The sequence below is a fragment of the Triticum urartu genome, chromosome 3, assembly GCF_003073215.2.
Source record: "Triticum urartu cultivar G1812 chromosome 3, Tu2.1, whole genome shotgun sequence".
In the NCBI taxonomy this organism is placed as follows: domain Eukaryota; kingdom Viridiplantae; phylum Streptophyta; class Magnoliopsida; order Poales; family Poaceae; genus Triticum; species Triticum urartu.
This window is the reverse complement of record NC_053024.1, coordinates 42360547-42373974: the sequence shown is the minus strand read 5'-3', so window position 1 is coordinate 42373974 and position 13428 is coordinate 42360547. Positions and strand designations below refer to the sequence as shown.

The window sequence follows — 13428 nt, the reverse complement described above, 5'->3', positions numbered from 1 at the left end:
GTGTACGGTCTCATCATCCTCTCATTCATCTCTGATGTTACCTGAGGTATAACCTTCTGAATTAATGCTGGATCCAGCTCATCAATCTCCGTAGAGAAAGAGTCACGGACTCCGGCGAGGAGGAGTAAAGCATGGGAGACAGTGGGGCATTGTGTCTCAAGTGGGCCGGTCTGTCTTGCATGTTCTACTTTTTTTCGCGGACGACGACACCTTCACTTCGCGGGTCTTATCCCGTCGCTCATGGAGACGATAAAATGGAGGATGTGGTCGCCGAAAGGGAACAACAAGGATTTGGACGATGGATGTCGCTGTAGGCTAGGTTTAGGTTCATCCCACCCCCTCTTAAAAAACTGTTCGAAATGTAATGAATATGCTCTGGTTTGTATGAAAGCTATCCGGGTTGCATGCAATTTGTCTAGTTTGTTGAGATCCAGTTTAAATGTACGTGAATAGCTTTGGATGATCGGTTCCCACATCAGTGTCCTCGGACCAGCCCCGTGACCGCGGACGGATGCAGTGTCCGGTTGTTGGTCGATGTTGGAGGTGCCTTAAAAAATTCCTGTGAGATTCAAACCTATAAATCAACAATCGGCATAAGAAAAATTATGAATCAAACAATCCATATAAGAAAAATCATGAATCAAACAATCGACATTAGAAAAATTCCTAGGGATTCTAATCTTTCAATGCTCCTACAAAATTCCTTTGAATCAAAAAAAGAACCCTAAATCTTTGTGGATTTTCATCCGTACACCCCGAAAACACCCTCTAGTTAGCTCGTTTTTACAGATTGCCACTGCGCCCGCAATCCCTGCCTTGCTCCTCTCGCTTCGCCGTCGCCGTCGCCGTCGCCGCCTCCCGCCACTCCCCGCCGTCGCCGCTCGCGCCCCCCGTGTTCCAGCCGTCGCCGCCCGCCGAGGGACGCATCCCGGCGCAGTCGCCACCGGCGCGGAGCAACGACCCAACCTCTCCTCCCAGCGATTTCTTCCGGGGTTAAGCCCTAACCCCCCTCCCCCTCTCTCTCCCTCCTCGCCTGGATTCCCCCACCCCATCCCGCGAGCACTCGAATCCAAACCCTCTCGCTCGTTCGCCACCACAAATCTAATCCATACACGCTCCATTCGGTTCTCAGCACTCCTAACCTGGTTTTGTCGCGCAGGAAATCGGCGGCCGTGGCGGCGATGGACATCTACAACGTGGAGGCCGCCGAGATCCTCGCCCACGAGACCCTCGTGAGCTCACTCACCACCCATATTGTCTCCCTTCTTCTCCGCCGCCACCCCCCCCCCCCCCCCCCCCCCCCCCCCCCCCCCCCCCCCCATCCCCGGATCCCCTGTTTTGAGGTGATTTGAGCTGGTGAGTGAACCTGCTGATGTTTTGTGCCCATTCCTTCCTGCAGAATCTCCCCATTGGCGAGGCCGCCCCCATCTACGAGAAGCTGCTAGCCACCTTCCCGACAGCGGTGAGCCAGTCGAATTTTCCATCAAATGCTTGTTTGGCTGGGCTCCTCCTGCTCCACCGAATTTTCTCGGTTCATGCTGCCAATCTTCTGGGGCTGAGGCTTGAATGTGCATGCAGGCTAAGTACTGGAAGCAGTATGTGGAATCATACATTGTCACGAATGACGAGGAGACCGCCAAGCAGATATTCAGCAGATGCTTGCTCACCTGCCCTCATATTAATCTCTGGTGAGGGGATTCCACATTTTTTTTGATGATCTATGACCACATGCCCTAGTTTGTGTTTTGCGGTAGATGAGAAATTCTCCTTCACTGTCACTGCACAAATTATTAGAGTCACTGTTTCTACCAACACGTTCCTCCATTGACGCCCGCGTGAGGTGTCAGTTTTCTTTCATTCTGCCTGATCTTGTCACCAGTCAACGGTGCCCTGCTTGTCTGATCAAAATTGCTGTGAACTTGTGATCACCTCATTGTTTTGTAAACACACAATTGATGTGTCTAAACCTTATACTGCTCTTAGTTACGACTGTCATATTCTTTTCAACATAAATTTTCCAGTTTGTTTGCAACTGCAGTATTGACATTACCCTATCGGGTTGGGTGTAACTTGCAGGCGTTGTTACATCAACTTTATTAAAAAAGTAAACAGCAAAAGGGGCTCTGAGGGTCTGGAAGAGACAAAAAAGGCTTTTGATTTCATGCTTAACTATGTCGGTAAGTACCAAGTACTTCTATTAAGTGTTGACCTTAGATAATAAGCAGTGCGTTGTTATTAAGCCACTTTTGCAATAGATTTTTGAACTCTGGTTCACTCTTTATTGTAAAAAGAGAGCTTTTCATTCTCTTATGGAAGCCCCCAATCAACATGGGGAGCTTGTGGTACACGTGGGTCATTCGGCTACCCCTCCTGCTCTTCGGCTTCATAGCTTTCTTCTCTTCTCCATGCATCTTCATACATGAATCTAAGAAGCTTAATTGTGACAGGCAATGATGTGGCATCTGGCCCCGTTTGGATGGAGTACATTGCATTCTTGAAGTCAATGCCGGTTTGTGTTTCTTCATTTTCCTGTCCTAACATTATTATGCCCTTTTACTTATGTTTGAGTTATTTCATTTGTGATTCCTTGTTTGAAAGTCTTCAGGTTATGACGCCCCAGGAAGAGTCACACCGCATGACTACTATACGTAAAGTATATCAGAAGGCAATTTTAGTTCCAACTAGTCATGTCGAGCAGCTATGGAAGGATTATGATAACTTCGAAAATTCAGTTAGCCGCACCTTGGTTAGTAGATTTTCCGTTTGGATCACTAATCATTATGAAAAAAGCAGCCAGCATATAACTCCATCCATTCAATTGGCAAAAAGACCAGTCTTTAGTCCTTTAGTAGTGTGAAGTTGTTCGTTTTCAGTTCATTCTGGTATGTCAGTAGTGTTCACTGCACTCGACCGTTTAATACGGTTACTGTTTTATTTTATTAAATCTCAAGACAATGCAAACCTGTCTGGTGTGCATTTCATATGGAGATGACTGTAACCTATCCATGTTCCAGGCAAAAGGCTTGCTATCTGAGTATCAACCGAAGTTTAACAGTGCTAAGGCTGTATATAGAGAGCGTAAGAAGTATATTGATGATATTGATTGGAACATGCTGGCCACCCCCTCTACAGGCTCCTACAAGGTAAGCAGTTGATCAGGTCATAAGGTTGATTTACAGTAGGCGTGACGGTCTACAATTATTGACTTTACAAAATGGTTATGTTTTGTGGATAATTATTTTGGTAGCGTGGTTAGGAAAAGTCTCATAATTATAATTTCCTTCATAGTTTCTCTATCCATTTTCACAATGCCATACATTTCTGTGCCACTCTTGTTTTCTTAGGGAAAACTGTATGGTAAAACAGTACTAGTGTCACTTTTGATTGCGAACATAACAATTTGAGTGTGTTCTAGAAAAGCTGGATAACAGAGTTTTATCCATTATTGTCAATTCCACTTTTCAAGATTACCTACGTGAAGTTCCAACACCCTTAATCCACCACCTTTTTTTTGTAAATCTCAATATTTTTCCCGCAACAGATATTTAGTTATTGTATACCCCCTCCATTCATGGATAGACGACGTTGTCGATATGGACACGGTCTCCAGTATACAACTTTAACATTACTTTTTCTATGAATGTGTTAGTAAAATCCTATTTAGTTATTTGTACTCTCTCCATTCATAGATAGATGATGTTGTTGATATGGACATGGTCTCCAGTATACAACTTTAACTGTTACTTTTTCTATGAATATTTTATTAAAATTCTATGAAAATATGTATAGTGATAAATCTAATGGTACCATTTCCACCCAACCAACCTAAATAATTTTTATATGTTGTCAAAGAAAGGGAAGTTTTACTGCATGCTTTCCAAAAACACCCGTCAATTTCTGAATCGACATAGTATTTGAGAAGATATATGCTTACTGTTAAGAACCACTCTTTGTATCATTTGAAATGCACATAATTGAATTCAGACTAATGATGTCCTTGTCTTTCCCTATATGTCTTTATTCTCTTGTCTATGGTTTGCTGGTAAATCTTCCGACACATTGAATAGTTTTCTGACATCCTCTCTGGTAGAGTAGTAGATGCATGACCAGTATTTAACTGGCAGTTAACTCAGAGCTCATTAATCTGTTTCACAGGAAGAGCAACAGTGTTTGGCATGGAAAAGACTTCTGACATTCGAGAAGTGAGTAAACATCTGCATCAAATTAGCTAAGTGTAATCATGATTCCAATTTTCAGTAATATTTTCGGTTGATGCAAGTCTTCAGGCAATTTATTTCTTTGTTGTATATAGATATTTTTCAGTTTTCTTCTCCTCTGCTCCAGTCAATGTATTTTGTTTCTGATCTCGAAAATTTGTCTGCAACCTATCTTTGAGTTCTTTATTTCCTGGATGAGATTCAGTGAGGAAATTTATCGAGTATGCTATGTTTCTTTATTCGAACTTGACATATCAGTTTGTCACCTTTGTCACTCTCACTTCTTTCCGAGGTTACTCCCTATATTTCTGCTAACACTAAGTATTCTGTTTACTGTAGGGGGAATCCTCAAAGAATTGATGTTACAGCTGCTAATAGGCGTATTACCTTTACTTATGAGCAAGTAAGCTAACTTCTGTATGTGAACATAGATGCACACTGGTGTTAAATCTGTAGTCAAATAATATGCTTTGCATAGTATTCTAATTAGGCACTCTTATTCATTGTGGTCAACTGATGATATGGTGGCATGTGTAAACCTCATGTACTCAATGGCATGCATATTTTTTCCTTTTATAGTTAATGACCTCATTATTCCCTATACTTCTGTTAGAATAAACTGTTCAGTCATTAGACCTCACCTTTACCATGCGTACCATTATAAGCGGGGACATTAATGAATTGTATCAACCTGTTTTTATTTTCAGTGCCTAATGTATCTATACCATCATCCTGATGTATGGTATGATTATGCTACATGGCATGCAAAGAATGGTTCTACGGATTCTGCAATCAAAATATTTCAGCGTGCTGTAAAAGCACTCCCTGGTAATTGAATATCCTGCGAAGTTCTCTTGGTCAATTCAATTATGGTAGCCAGTCCTGTAGTCATCCTTTTGGAAGTTAGTGCCTTATACTTGGTTTGCCGGAAGATTAAGAGCAGAGTGCAGAAATATCTGTGGGAAAACAAATTGGATATTCTAGGGCCTCCCAGCCATCGAGAAAGACATATTACTATCTTACTGCCTTAGCCCTTGTTTGGATGGGCCAGGGTCCCATGAGCATGAAAGTTACTAAGTTGTATTGGCATCAGGCCCAATCCCAGTCCACCTAAAAAAGTCGAACTGGCCGGAACTAAATAACTGGTTGACGAATTGGTATATACTCTGGGGGACAGGCAATACCTCCATAGGATGCCATCAAGGAACGCCAAATATATCTTCCAGGAAGGCTGAACACATTTCTAAGGAGGATACTAAATTAAAACCCACAGGACCAACTGTGTGAATGTGATGAGAGCCCACATGTTAGAACTTTTAGCACAGTTCAGTTCACATCTTAGATCAAGGTGAGATACCGTCATATTAATATATGAATCTTTATAATTCAATCAGGCTATTAAGGACATGCTACCTCTAGCTTGGCATGTGCAATCCTTTTACACGTGCATCAGTATTAGGATCTCTCACTGACCGATCCTTACCGTTTATTGGATGCCTGCATGCGTGCGGGCATGCACTGGTGATACTCACTTAAGTATTTTTTTAATGTGAGGCTTATTTAATCCATTTTGCGATAGGATGTTAAATATGGATTGGTAGCAGCTGCTCCTAGTTACTGGCATATCTTTTGTGGCCACTTATTTTGTATTTTTTATACTTTATTCTGTGAACATAACAACTCTCCAGCTTAATTCTATCACACTGAACGTGTGACAGGTATGCAAAGATGACAAGGCATTCTTAATGCTAATCCAATTGCATGCTTGAACTGAGCAGTAGACTAGAATGATGGTTTAACTGAAATATACTGTATCATTTCCTGACCTGTTCTTTCAACTCCTGAAATTATTTTGCCTATTGCTTTTCATAGGTTCTGAAGTACTAAAATATGCCTTTGCTGAACTGGAAGAGTCTGTAGGGGCGATCCAGGTCCATTTTCTTTCTTTGATAATTTTTCTACAATGCGTAGCTTCCCTAGCACTCACATTCTGCTACAAGCACTCTTAAGATCATTATTTCCTCGCATGCGCTTTCCCATTGCAGCCTGCTAAGACAATATACGAGTCTCTTGTAGCTGAAAATTCAAGCATGCCATCACTTGCACACATTCAGGTTTGTTCCCATTACTACTTTAAAGTACTTATGGTTATGGCTACACTTCCTGTGGTATCTTTACCATTCTGTTTTGTACTGCAGTTTATTCGGTTTCTAAGGAGAACAGAAGGCATTGAAGCAGCTCGCAAGTACTTTTTGGAAGTTCGGAAGTTGCCAAGCTGCACTTATCATGTCTATGTTGCATATGCTACAATGTCGTTTTGCCTCGACAAAGATGCGAAGGTTGTTAAAGTGATGACATGTATGCAAACATTTTTCCGTTACGGACTGCCAGCTATCTTTCTGCGGTTCTTTATCTGTTTGATTACAGTACGAAGAGTATAATTTGCAAAAGTAGGTTCAATAGGATCCAAGGCATAGCTTTAAGCTCAAACGTCACAGGATATCCAATATCTGTGCATAAATCACCATCATTATGCACTGTTAGTTTTCACCTTTGAGCCTTGTACCAGGTAACTTGTCATGCTAGCTAGTACTCCCTCCGTTCCAAATTACTCGTCGCAGAAATGGATGTATCTAGAACTAAAATACATCTAGATACATCCATACCTGTGACAAGTAATTCGGAACGGAGGGAGTACAATGCTTTCAGGTCCAGTCTATGATGGTACTTAGAGGACATCTGTTTGGGGTTTGGCCATCCCAGCTAGTTGTTTGTCTCAGCAGAGAGGATCGAGTAGGCATGGCATACCCTTCTTTGTGCTATGCAGTACCTTACCAACCATTGAAAATTGCAGAGATTTGGTAAAGATTATCAGAGGGTTGAAGTAGACATTTAGACCTGATTAGAATTGTGGCCTGTGGCTGCCAAGCCTGTGAGAACGCACCGGCATGCTAGTTTTTGCTGGCATTGCCCTCGGTTTATATGTATCCGTGCCTGCAAATAGCCTGGAGTATAGGTTGGCCATAAAGGTGCAAGTGGTACCTAAACTGCCAGTTGACATCGTAATAGTAAGAGCTTAAATGACCGAATAATAAGGGATTATGTAGTATCTTAGGGTTCACCTTTTCACTATGTATTCAATGTTTCTTCCGGTTGCAGTTATTCACATGTGTGCAGTATCTGCTAAATATTCTCTTGTAGGTGGCTCAAAATGTTTTTGAAGTTGGTTTAAAGCGATTTATGCAAGAACCAGGATATGTCCTCGAGTAAGTATCCATTTGAGTATCATTAATCCTTAACGTTAATCTTTGTATTTTGGTCCATCAATGTCCCAACTCATGAACCAAATGTCTCTCCATTATTATTCAGTAATGTTAAGCATGGCAAATCGAACGTTTTTTATGGCAATTTATGTTGGTGCGAGGATGGCAAATTTAGTTTACAAGCATGGCAATTTCTTGGCAAAAAAATGAACTGAGGCGGATTTGCCATGCTTGCCAACTAAACTTGCCATCCTCGGCAAACATAAATTGCCATAAAAAACATTCGATTTGCCATGGTCAAAAATCTGATGTCAGATTTGTAGTTGAGTCCTTATTATTTTATGCTACTTATTTTGTGTTCATCTATTGGCAGTTGAAAAGTGTTCATTTCACTGTCCCATTATTGGCAAATCAAATTTGTTGATTTTTTGAGACTCTTGCTATGATTCAGATATGCAGACTTCCTGTGTCGCTTAAACGATGATAGAAATGTACGTGCATTGTTTGAGCGAGCTCTGAGCTTACTTCCTCCTGAGGAATCCGTAGAGGTAAATATTTTCTTTTATTTGCTCCGAGTTACTCAGCATTTCTATATTATGAGGAGATGCCCTTTCAGCTGTGCATTTTTTCACAACTATCTTAATTGGCATTAATGCCTTGTGATCACCAGCAATAGCAATAATATCATTTCCACCTTTTGGTGGTGTACCACATAGCCTCGGGAGAACATGTTGTGGGTTATTTGTTGTAAAGGTGCAACATGCAAATAGACATAGATTTGTTTGTCTGTCTGTTCTCTGAATTAATGTGTTGCTATTCTTCTGCAGGTATGGAAACGATTTGCTCAATTTGAGCAGATTTATGGGGATTTGTCAAGCATGTTAAAGGTATGAAGCTCTAAGCAAAGTGCAGATATAGGTTATCATTGGTTGTCATGTTCGGCCCATTAGGTGTGGTCCTCTTCACACATGCACTGTAGGGCGAAGCCATGAGCAATATCCAGTATCCATAATTGTGCAGCACTTGTATTTTTATGTCAGTTTGCATTAGTCTCAAGGTCTATGAATTATTTATGGGATAGACTTAGAGATTCGTTGTCAAGTGCTTCTTATATTTAGATGGCTTATCTCTGACTAGATATAAATATAATTTGTTAGGGTGTTCATTATAAGTTGGATCTTTTGTCAGTTTATATTGTTCTCTGCTTTTTATGTGCCCAAGTCCTTTTACCCCCTCTAAAGCATAAGTGTGCTCATAAATTTTGTTTCCACAGGTGGAACAAAGAAGGAAGGAAGCTTTATCTAGGACATCAGAAGATGTCGTATCGTCCTTAGAGAACACACTTTATGACGTTGTTTCTAGATATAATTATATGGATCTCTGGCCATGCTCATCAAAAGAATTGGATTACCTGTCAAGACAGGAGGTACATTGACTATGCATAACTATCATTGCAAGATAAACTATTCTTTATCAACAAAATTACCTTTTTACGTATATATATATATATATATATATATATATATATATATAGTCCCTCCGTTCCTAAATATTTGTCTTTCTAGACATTTCAAATGACTACTACATACGGATGTATGTAGACATATTTTAGAGTGTAGATTCACTCATTTTACTCCGTATGTAGTCACTTGTTGAAATGCCTAGAAAGACAAGTATTTAGGAACGGAGGGAGTAGTATATAGTATATATACTGAACGACATCTGGATGATTGAACTATGGACTTTATGTTAGTTGAATCATCAAGTTTACATACACGATACATTTGCATTTGATACATGGCGTTGGTGCGCAACTTCCGGCAACAAGTGGCGTTGATTGTGAAATGAAGCACACCCATAAATAAAAAGTTGGCTACATCATCTAGTAATGATACGATATCAAAATTAGATGTAGCCCTCAAATTCTCTGCTGATTTGGCTAAAGAATACATTCTTCACCATCAATTTATGTCGGATGCGGGCTGTATTTTGTGACACTTCAGAGAGTCCATGCTTGGTTTCCATTGACAAATTTCACTTGTAATGCTTTCTCTATTTCGATATTGCAGTGGCTTGCAAAGAACATGTCTAAGAAGGCTGACAGGTCAGTTATGTTAACTAGTGGTGGCGGTTCTACCTTAGGTAAGCTGGCAAGCTGCTCTCTGTTATAAACTTAATTGTGCCGTCATGTTATTAAAAGTGTTTGCTGATTATAATATGCCCTACGAATTTTGGCTCAGATAAAGGCACTATTGGAGTTGGTGCCAATGCGAAGTTATTGCCGCAGTCTACAAAAGTCATCCGTCCTGAGACTTCTCGAATGGTTATTTATGATCCTAGACAGATGAAAGGTATTTATATTGATGAGTAGGCACATTGTTTAATGAGAAAGAACTGGATGCATGGCGGTTCCATTTGTAAATGCAGCAATCGTTCAGTTGCAATTGCCTATCTATCTCACTCATGAGGCAGCATTGTTAATTTGTCAGGACCAGTGATTTCAGCCACATCCAGTGGGTACACAAAGGAGGTTGATGAAATATTCAAAATGCTTTCTCCACCACTCATGTCTTTCATCACAAATTTGCCTGCTATTGAAGGTACTACAGACTTACTGTACGAATACTCAGTGTCATCTGATGCATAGCTTGTAGAATGTTTGCCAGATGCTATTATATTTAGAACACGTAACCGGTCCGTTTAAAACCAGACACTAACATAGGCTTGGTGCATGTTATTCATTGGTTGAGAAATGTTCAGAAATGTTGACTATTTCTTGTGGGCATGCTCCTTTTGTCATTGAAAGCATGGTTATGAACAAAATACAGTGCATAGTCACAGCATAGCCTTATTTCTAATTTGGTTTGATTTGCATAATGCCTTTGCATATATTCATTGTATTCTTGTCTTTTCAGGTCCATCACCAGATATAGACATTGTGCTTAGCGTTCTACTGCAAAGCACACTGCCAACAGGACATGATGTTGGCAAACCGTCTGCTCCAGTTCCTGGCCCTGCCACAACTGATATCTCAGGTCCCCGCAACCAAAATGGATCAGTTCGTAGACCTCCAAAAAGGAAGGCTGTTGAAAGTACTCTCCCTCCCTCTCCAATCTTTATTGGTCTAGAATGCCAGTATTGTGTTTAAGATTATGTGCTCTGGCATTTGTTGAACAATTTTTTTTTGTTACGATTGATTCAAGTTGAAGTTGTCTTATGGTTTAATACAGGTGGTCTAAAAAACACAAAATGGGAAAGCTTATGTAATATTTGTTGGCTTACTGTGTGCAGGGCAAGAGGAAGAAGACGCAGCAGCAGCTGCGCAGAGTCGAGCCATGCCAGATATATTCAGGCTCAGGCAGATCCAGAGGAACCGCGGTGGGGGCCCTGCTCAGTCTGGATCGGCGGCGATGTCCAGTGGAAGCATGTTTTCCGGGGAACAGTCAGCCAACAGCTCAAGCTAGTTCACCAATCTGTAGCTAGTTCTTTGGATTCACGTAGTTCGTTCGGTAGCTATGTAGTTCGGCCGCTCATGGGGAAAGTTATGCATGTACAAATGTAACAGCAGACTGATAAACCTGTAGGCATGGCAAGTGCATTGCGCGAGAATACGAACCGAAAGTCCAAAAAACGACAGGAGCGTGCAGAATCAGTGTCATCTGGATGAGTAAAGGCCAGATCATGGAGAATAGCATGATGTGACTAATATGCATTTGAAGAAGATAACATGTGTATGTATTATGATTACTGGAAAGCACGAATCTGAATACTGCGAAATACTAATAGTTGTGTCAATTCATCAACATGTTTACCAAAATTTGTGCTGTGGCCTGTAATGTAGGCATTGCGTTCATTATCTATGACATGTAACAAGAGGAAGAGATGATTATCGACAATCTCCAGAGATAAGGAAGAGAAGATATATGGCTTCAGTGGATATTAGTAAACATTAACATCCTTCAGGAATAAGGAAAGTCAAGCTTCTGAAGTAATCATTCCAGTACAAACAATAGTAATCAAACATTGTTGAAAAAATAAATAAAACAATGCACTTAATCAAATGCATAAGGGCATCTCCAACGTGGACCCTCAAAACGCCCCCAAATGTTTGGACAGATGTGTTCGGGCACTACAAGCCATTTAACGCAATGCCCCATCGGTCCGTGGACGCGCCCGCTTGAAATCTTGCAAATCATATGCAAACCAGGGGAGGTTTGTAGGGGTTCGGACATCCGCAACGTACGCGCCTGATCGGTCGGTCCCACCCAAAACCTCTCTCCGCCCGAAAAACCCTCTCTATGCGAAGCGGTTGTTGCGCATTCTTGTCGGTTAGCCCGCTCCAGAGTGGTCATGACTCCAGATGGCAGTGATCCCGGTTAGAGCGATGTGAACGGCCGAGCAGGCGGTGCCGCTTCAATGTCGACGAGGCGATCGATAAGCCTACTCTGGCTAGTGTGCCGCATTGAGGCCGGCTAGTAGTCCATTCGCATGGCCGCACCTATTTAAGCACGGCTACGGCGTCATCCACACCACATCACACATCACCTCCTCTCCACTCACCTCCATCGATGATGCCGAAGTTGTGGTTCTCTATGCCGGCAGGTGACTACCGGATCTCCTTCAAGATCCGGATCTTGGCACCACCGCCGTCGCTCTCCGGGGTCATTGACCTCCATAGCAGATGGATTCTTCGAGAAGGAGGATATCATCATCTCCTCAGACGACAAGGACGAGCGGAAGCGGCAACGACAGACGAAGAGTACCAGGGCCAAATGGATATCATGATCGCGCAGTCGCTCGGGTACTGCGGTTCGGCACCGCCCTCGCTGCCGCGAGCCCGCATCAAGGAGGAGCTGACATCACGACCGCGTCAAGCTGGAGCTGGCATCACCGCCTCTCCGGCACAATCGCGATGTCCAAATCAGACGTTGTATGAAGGAGGAGTCGGCATCGCTGACACTCCACGTCTGGCGTGACAAGTTCGTGAAGGAGGAGGTGTCCCCGGTGATCGTGAAGGCACGCAGGCGAATCCTCCTCTACCTCGGTGGCTTCGGCGGCAGCAGCTCCTTGTTGCGGAGCACCATGACGACGGAGAAAATGACGGCCGAGGAGGCGACACAGAGGGAGTGGCGCAACGTGGCACGCCGGGAGATGTTCGAGAAGTCCGACGTGGTGCCGACTTGGGTCCTCGTAGGCCTTGACCTTGTGGAGGCCTGGGCCAGCGACCGGCCAGAGACCACGGCGGAGACGTCCGCGAAGACTGTGCCTCCTCGAAGGGAGCTCGCCAAGATCGTGGAGGAGTGGTCGCTCCGTGATACCTACGCCGCCGTTGGCAGAGGCAAGGGCGGGGCTCCCCAGCCAGGGGCGGCGTTTTGCCGAGACGGACCTCCGCATGGCGTAGGAGGAAGCCGAGCGACTCCTTCGCGAGCGCCGACTGGCGGATGGGCATGGTTTCCAAGCCCTTGCCTTTCCGTTGTTGTATAAGTTCCTTTCCGTTGTTGGAAGGACCACTCTGATGACAACATCGACGACATAGACAGTGATGGATGTGGCGCCGGCCAGCCTGACCAGGCGTACCAGGTCACCGTCTGCTACAAATTAGTTTTGTTTTATTTTAAGTTTAGTTGAACGGACGAAATATCGTTCGGTTTACGTAAACTATGTCCGAACTTATGTCCATTTGCATGAATTCCGTCGTGTTTGCATGAATTATGTCCGAATTTGTTTGCATTGCATGCGGAGGTTTCGGGAAAACGTTCGATTTCCATATCCTATATCACTGCACCCTAAGGGGTTTGAGGTACTTCCTATTCTGCACCCATATGTCCACCTGGACAGTCCAGACATGAAAACAATCACCTAGTGGGCTCCCTCAAACATGTCCCATATGTATGGACTTCCCCAAACACAACCATATATGGGGAATAATTGAGGTTGTCTGGACATGT

The 13428-nt window shown here is 42.9% G+C and overlaps 1 protein-coding gene across 1 annotated transcript; it reads left to right on the top strand.

Annotated features, from left to right (window-relative positions):
• Positions 1-777: 777 nt before the first annotated feature.
• LOC125542656 (cleavage stimulation factor subunit 77) lies at positions 778-11297 on the top strand. The gene is made up of 23 exons (XM_048705781.1): positions 778-992; positions 1160-1232; positions 1400-1462; positions 1579-1688; positions 2077-2177; positions 2448-2509; positions 2606-2746; positions 3015-3143; positions 4156-4202; positions 4557-4620; positions 4925-5045; positions 6090-6148; positions 6263-6331; positions 6416-6556; positions 7419-7483; positions 7932-8028; positions 8308-8367; positions 8754-8906; positions 9550-9622; positions 9721-9831; positions 9970-10080; positions 10396-10572; positions 10772-11297. The coding sequence occupies exons 2-23, from the start codon at positions 1182-1184 to the stop codon at positions 10942-10944; spliced, it is 2178 nt and encodes a 725-aa protein (XP_048561738.1). The 5' UTR covers positions 778-992; positions 1160-1181; the 3' UTR covers positions 10945-11297.
• Positions 11298-13428: the final 2131 nt, after the last annotated feature.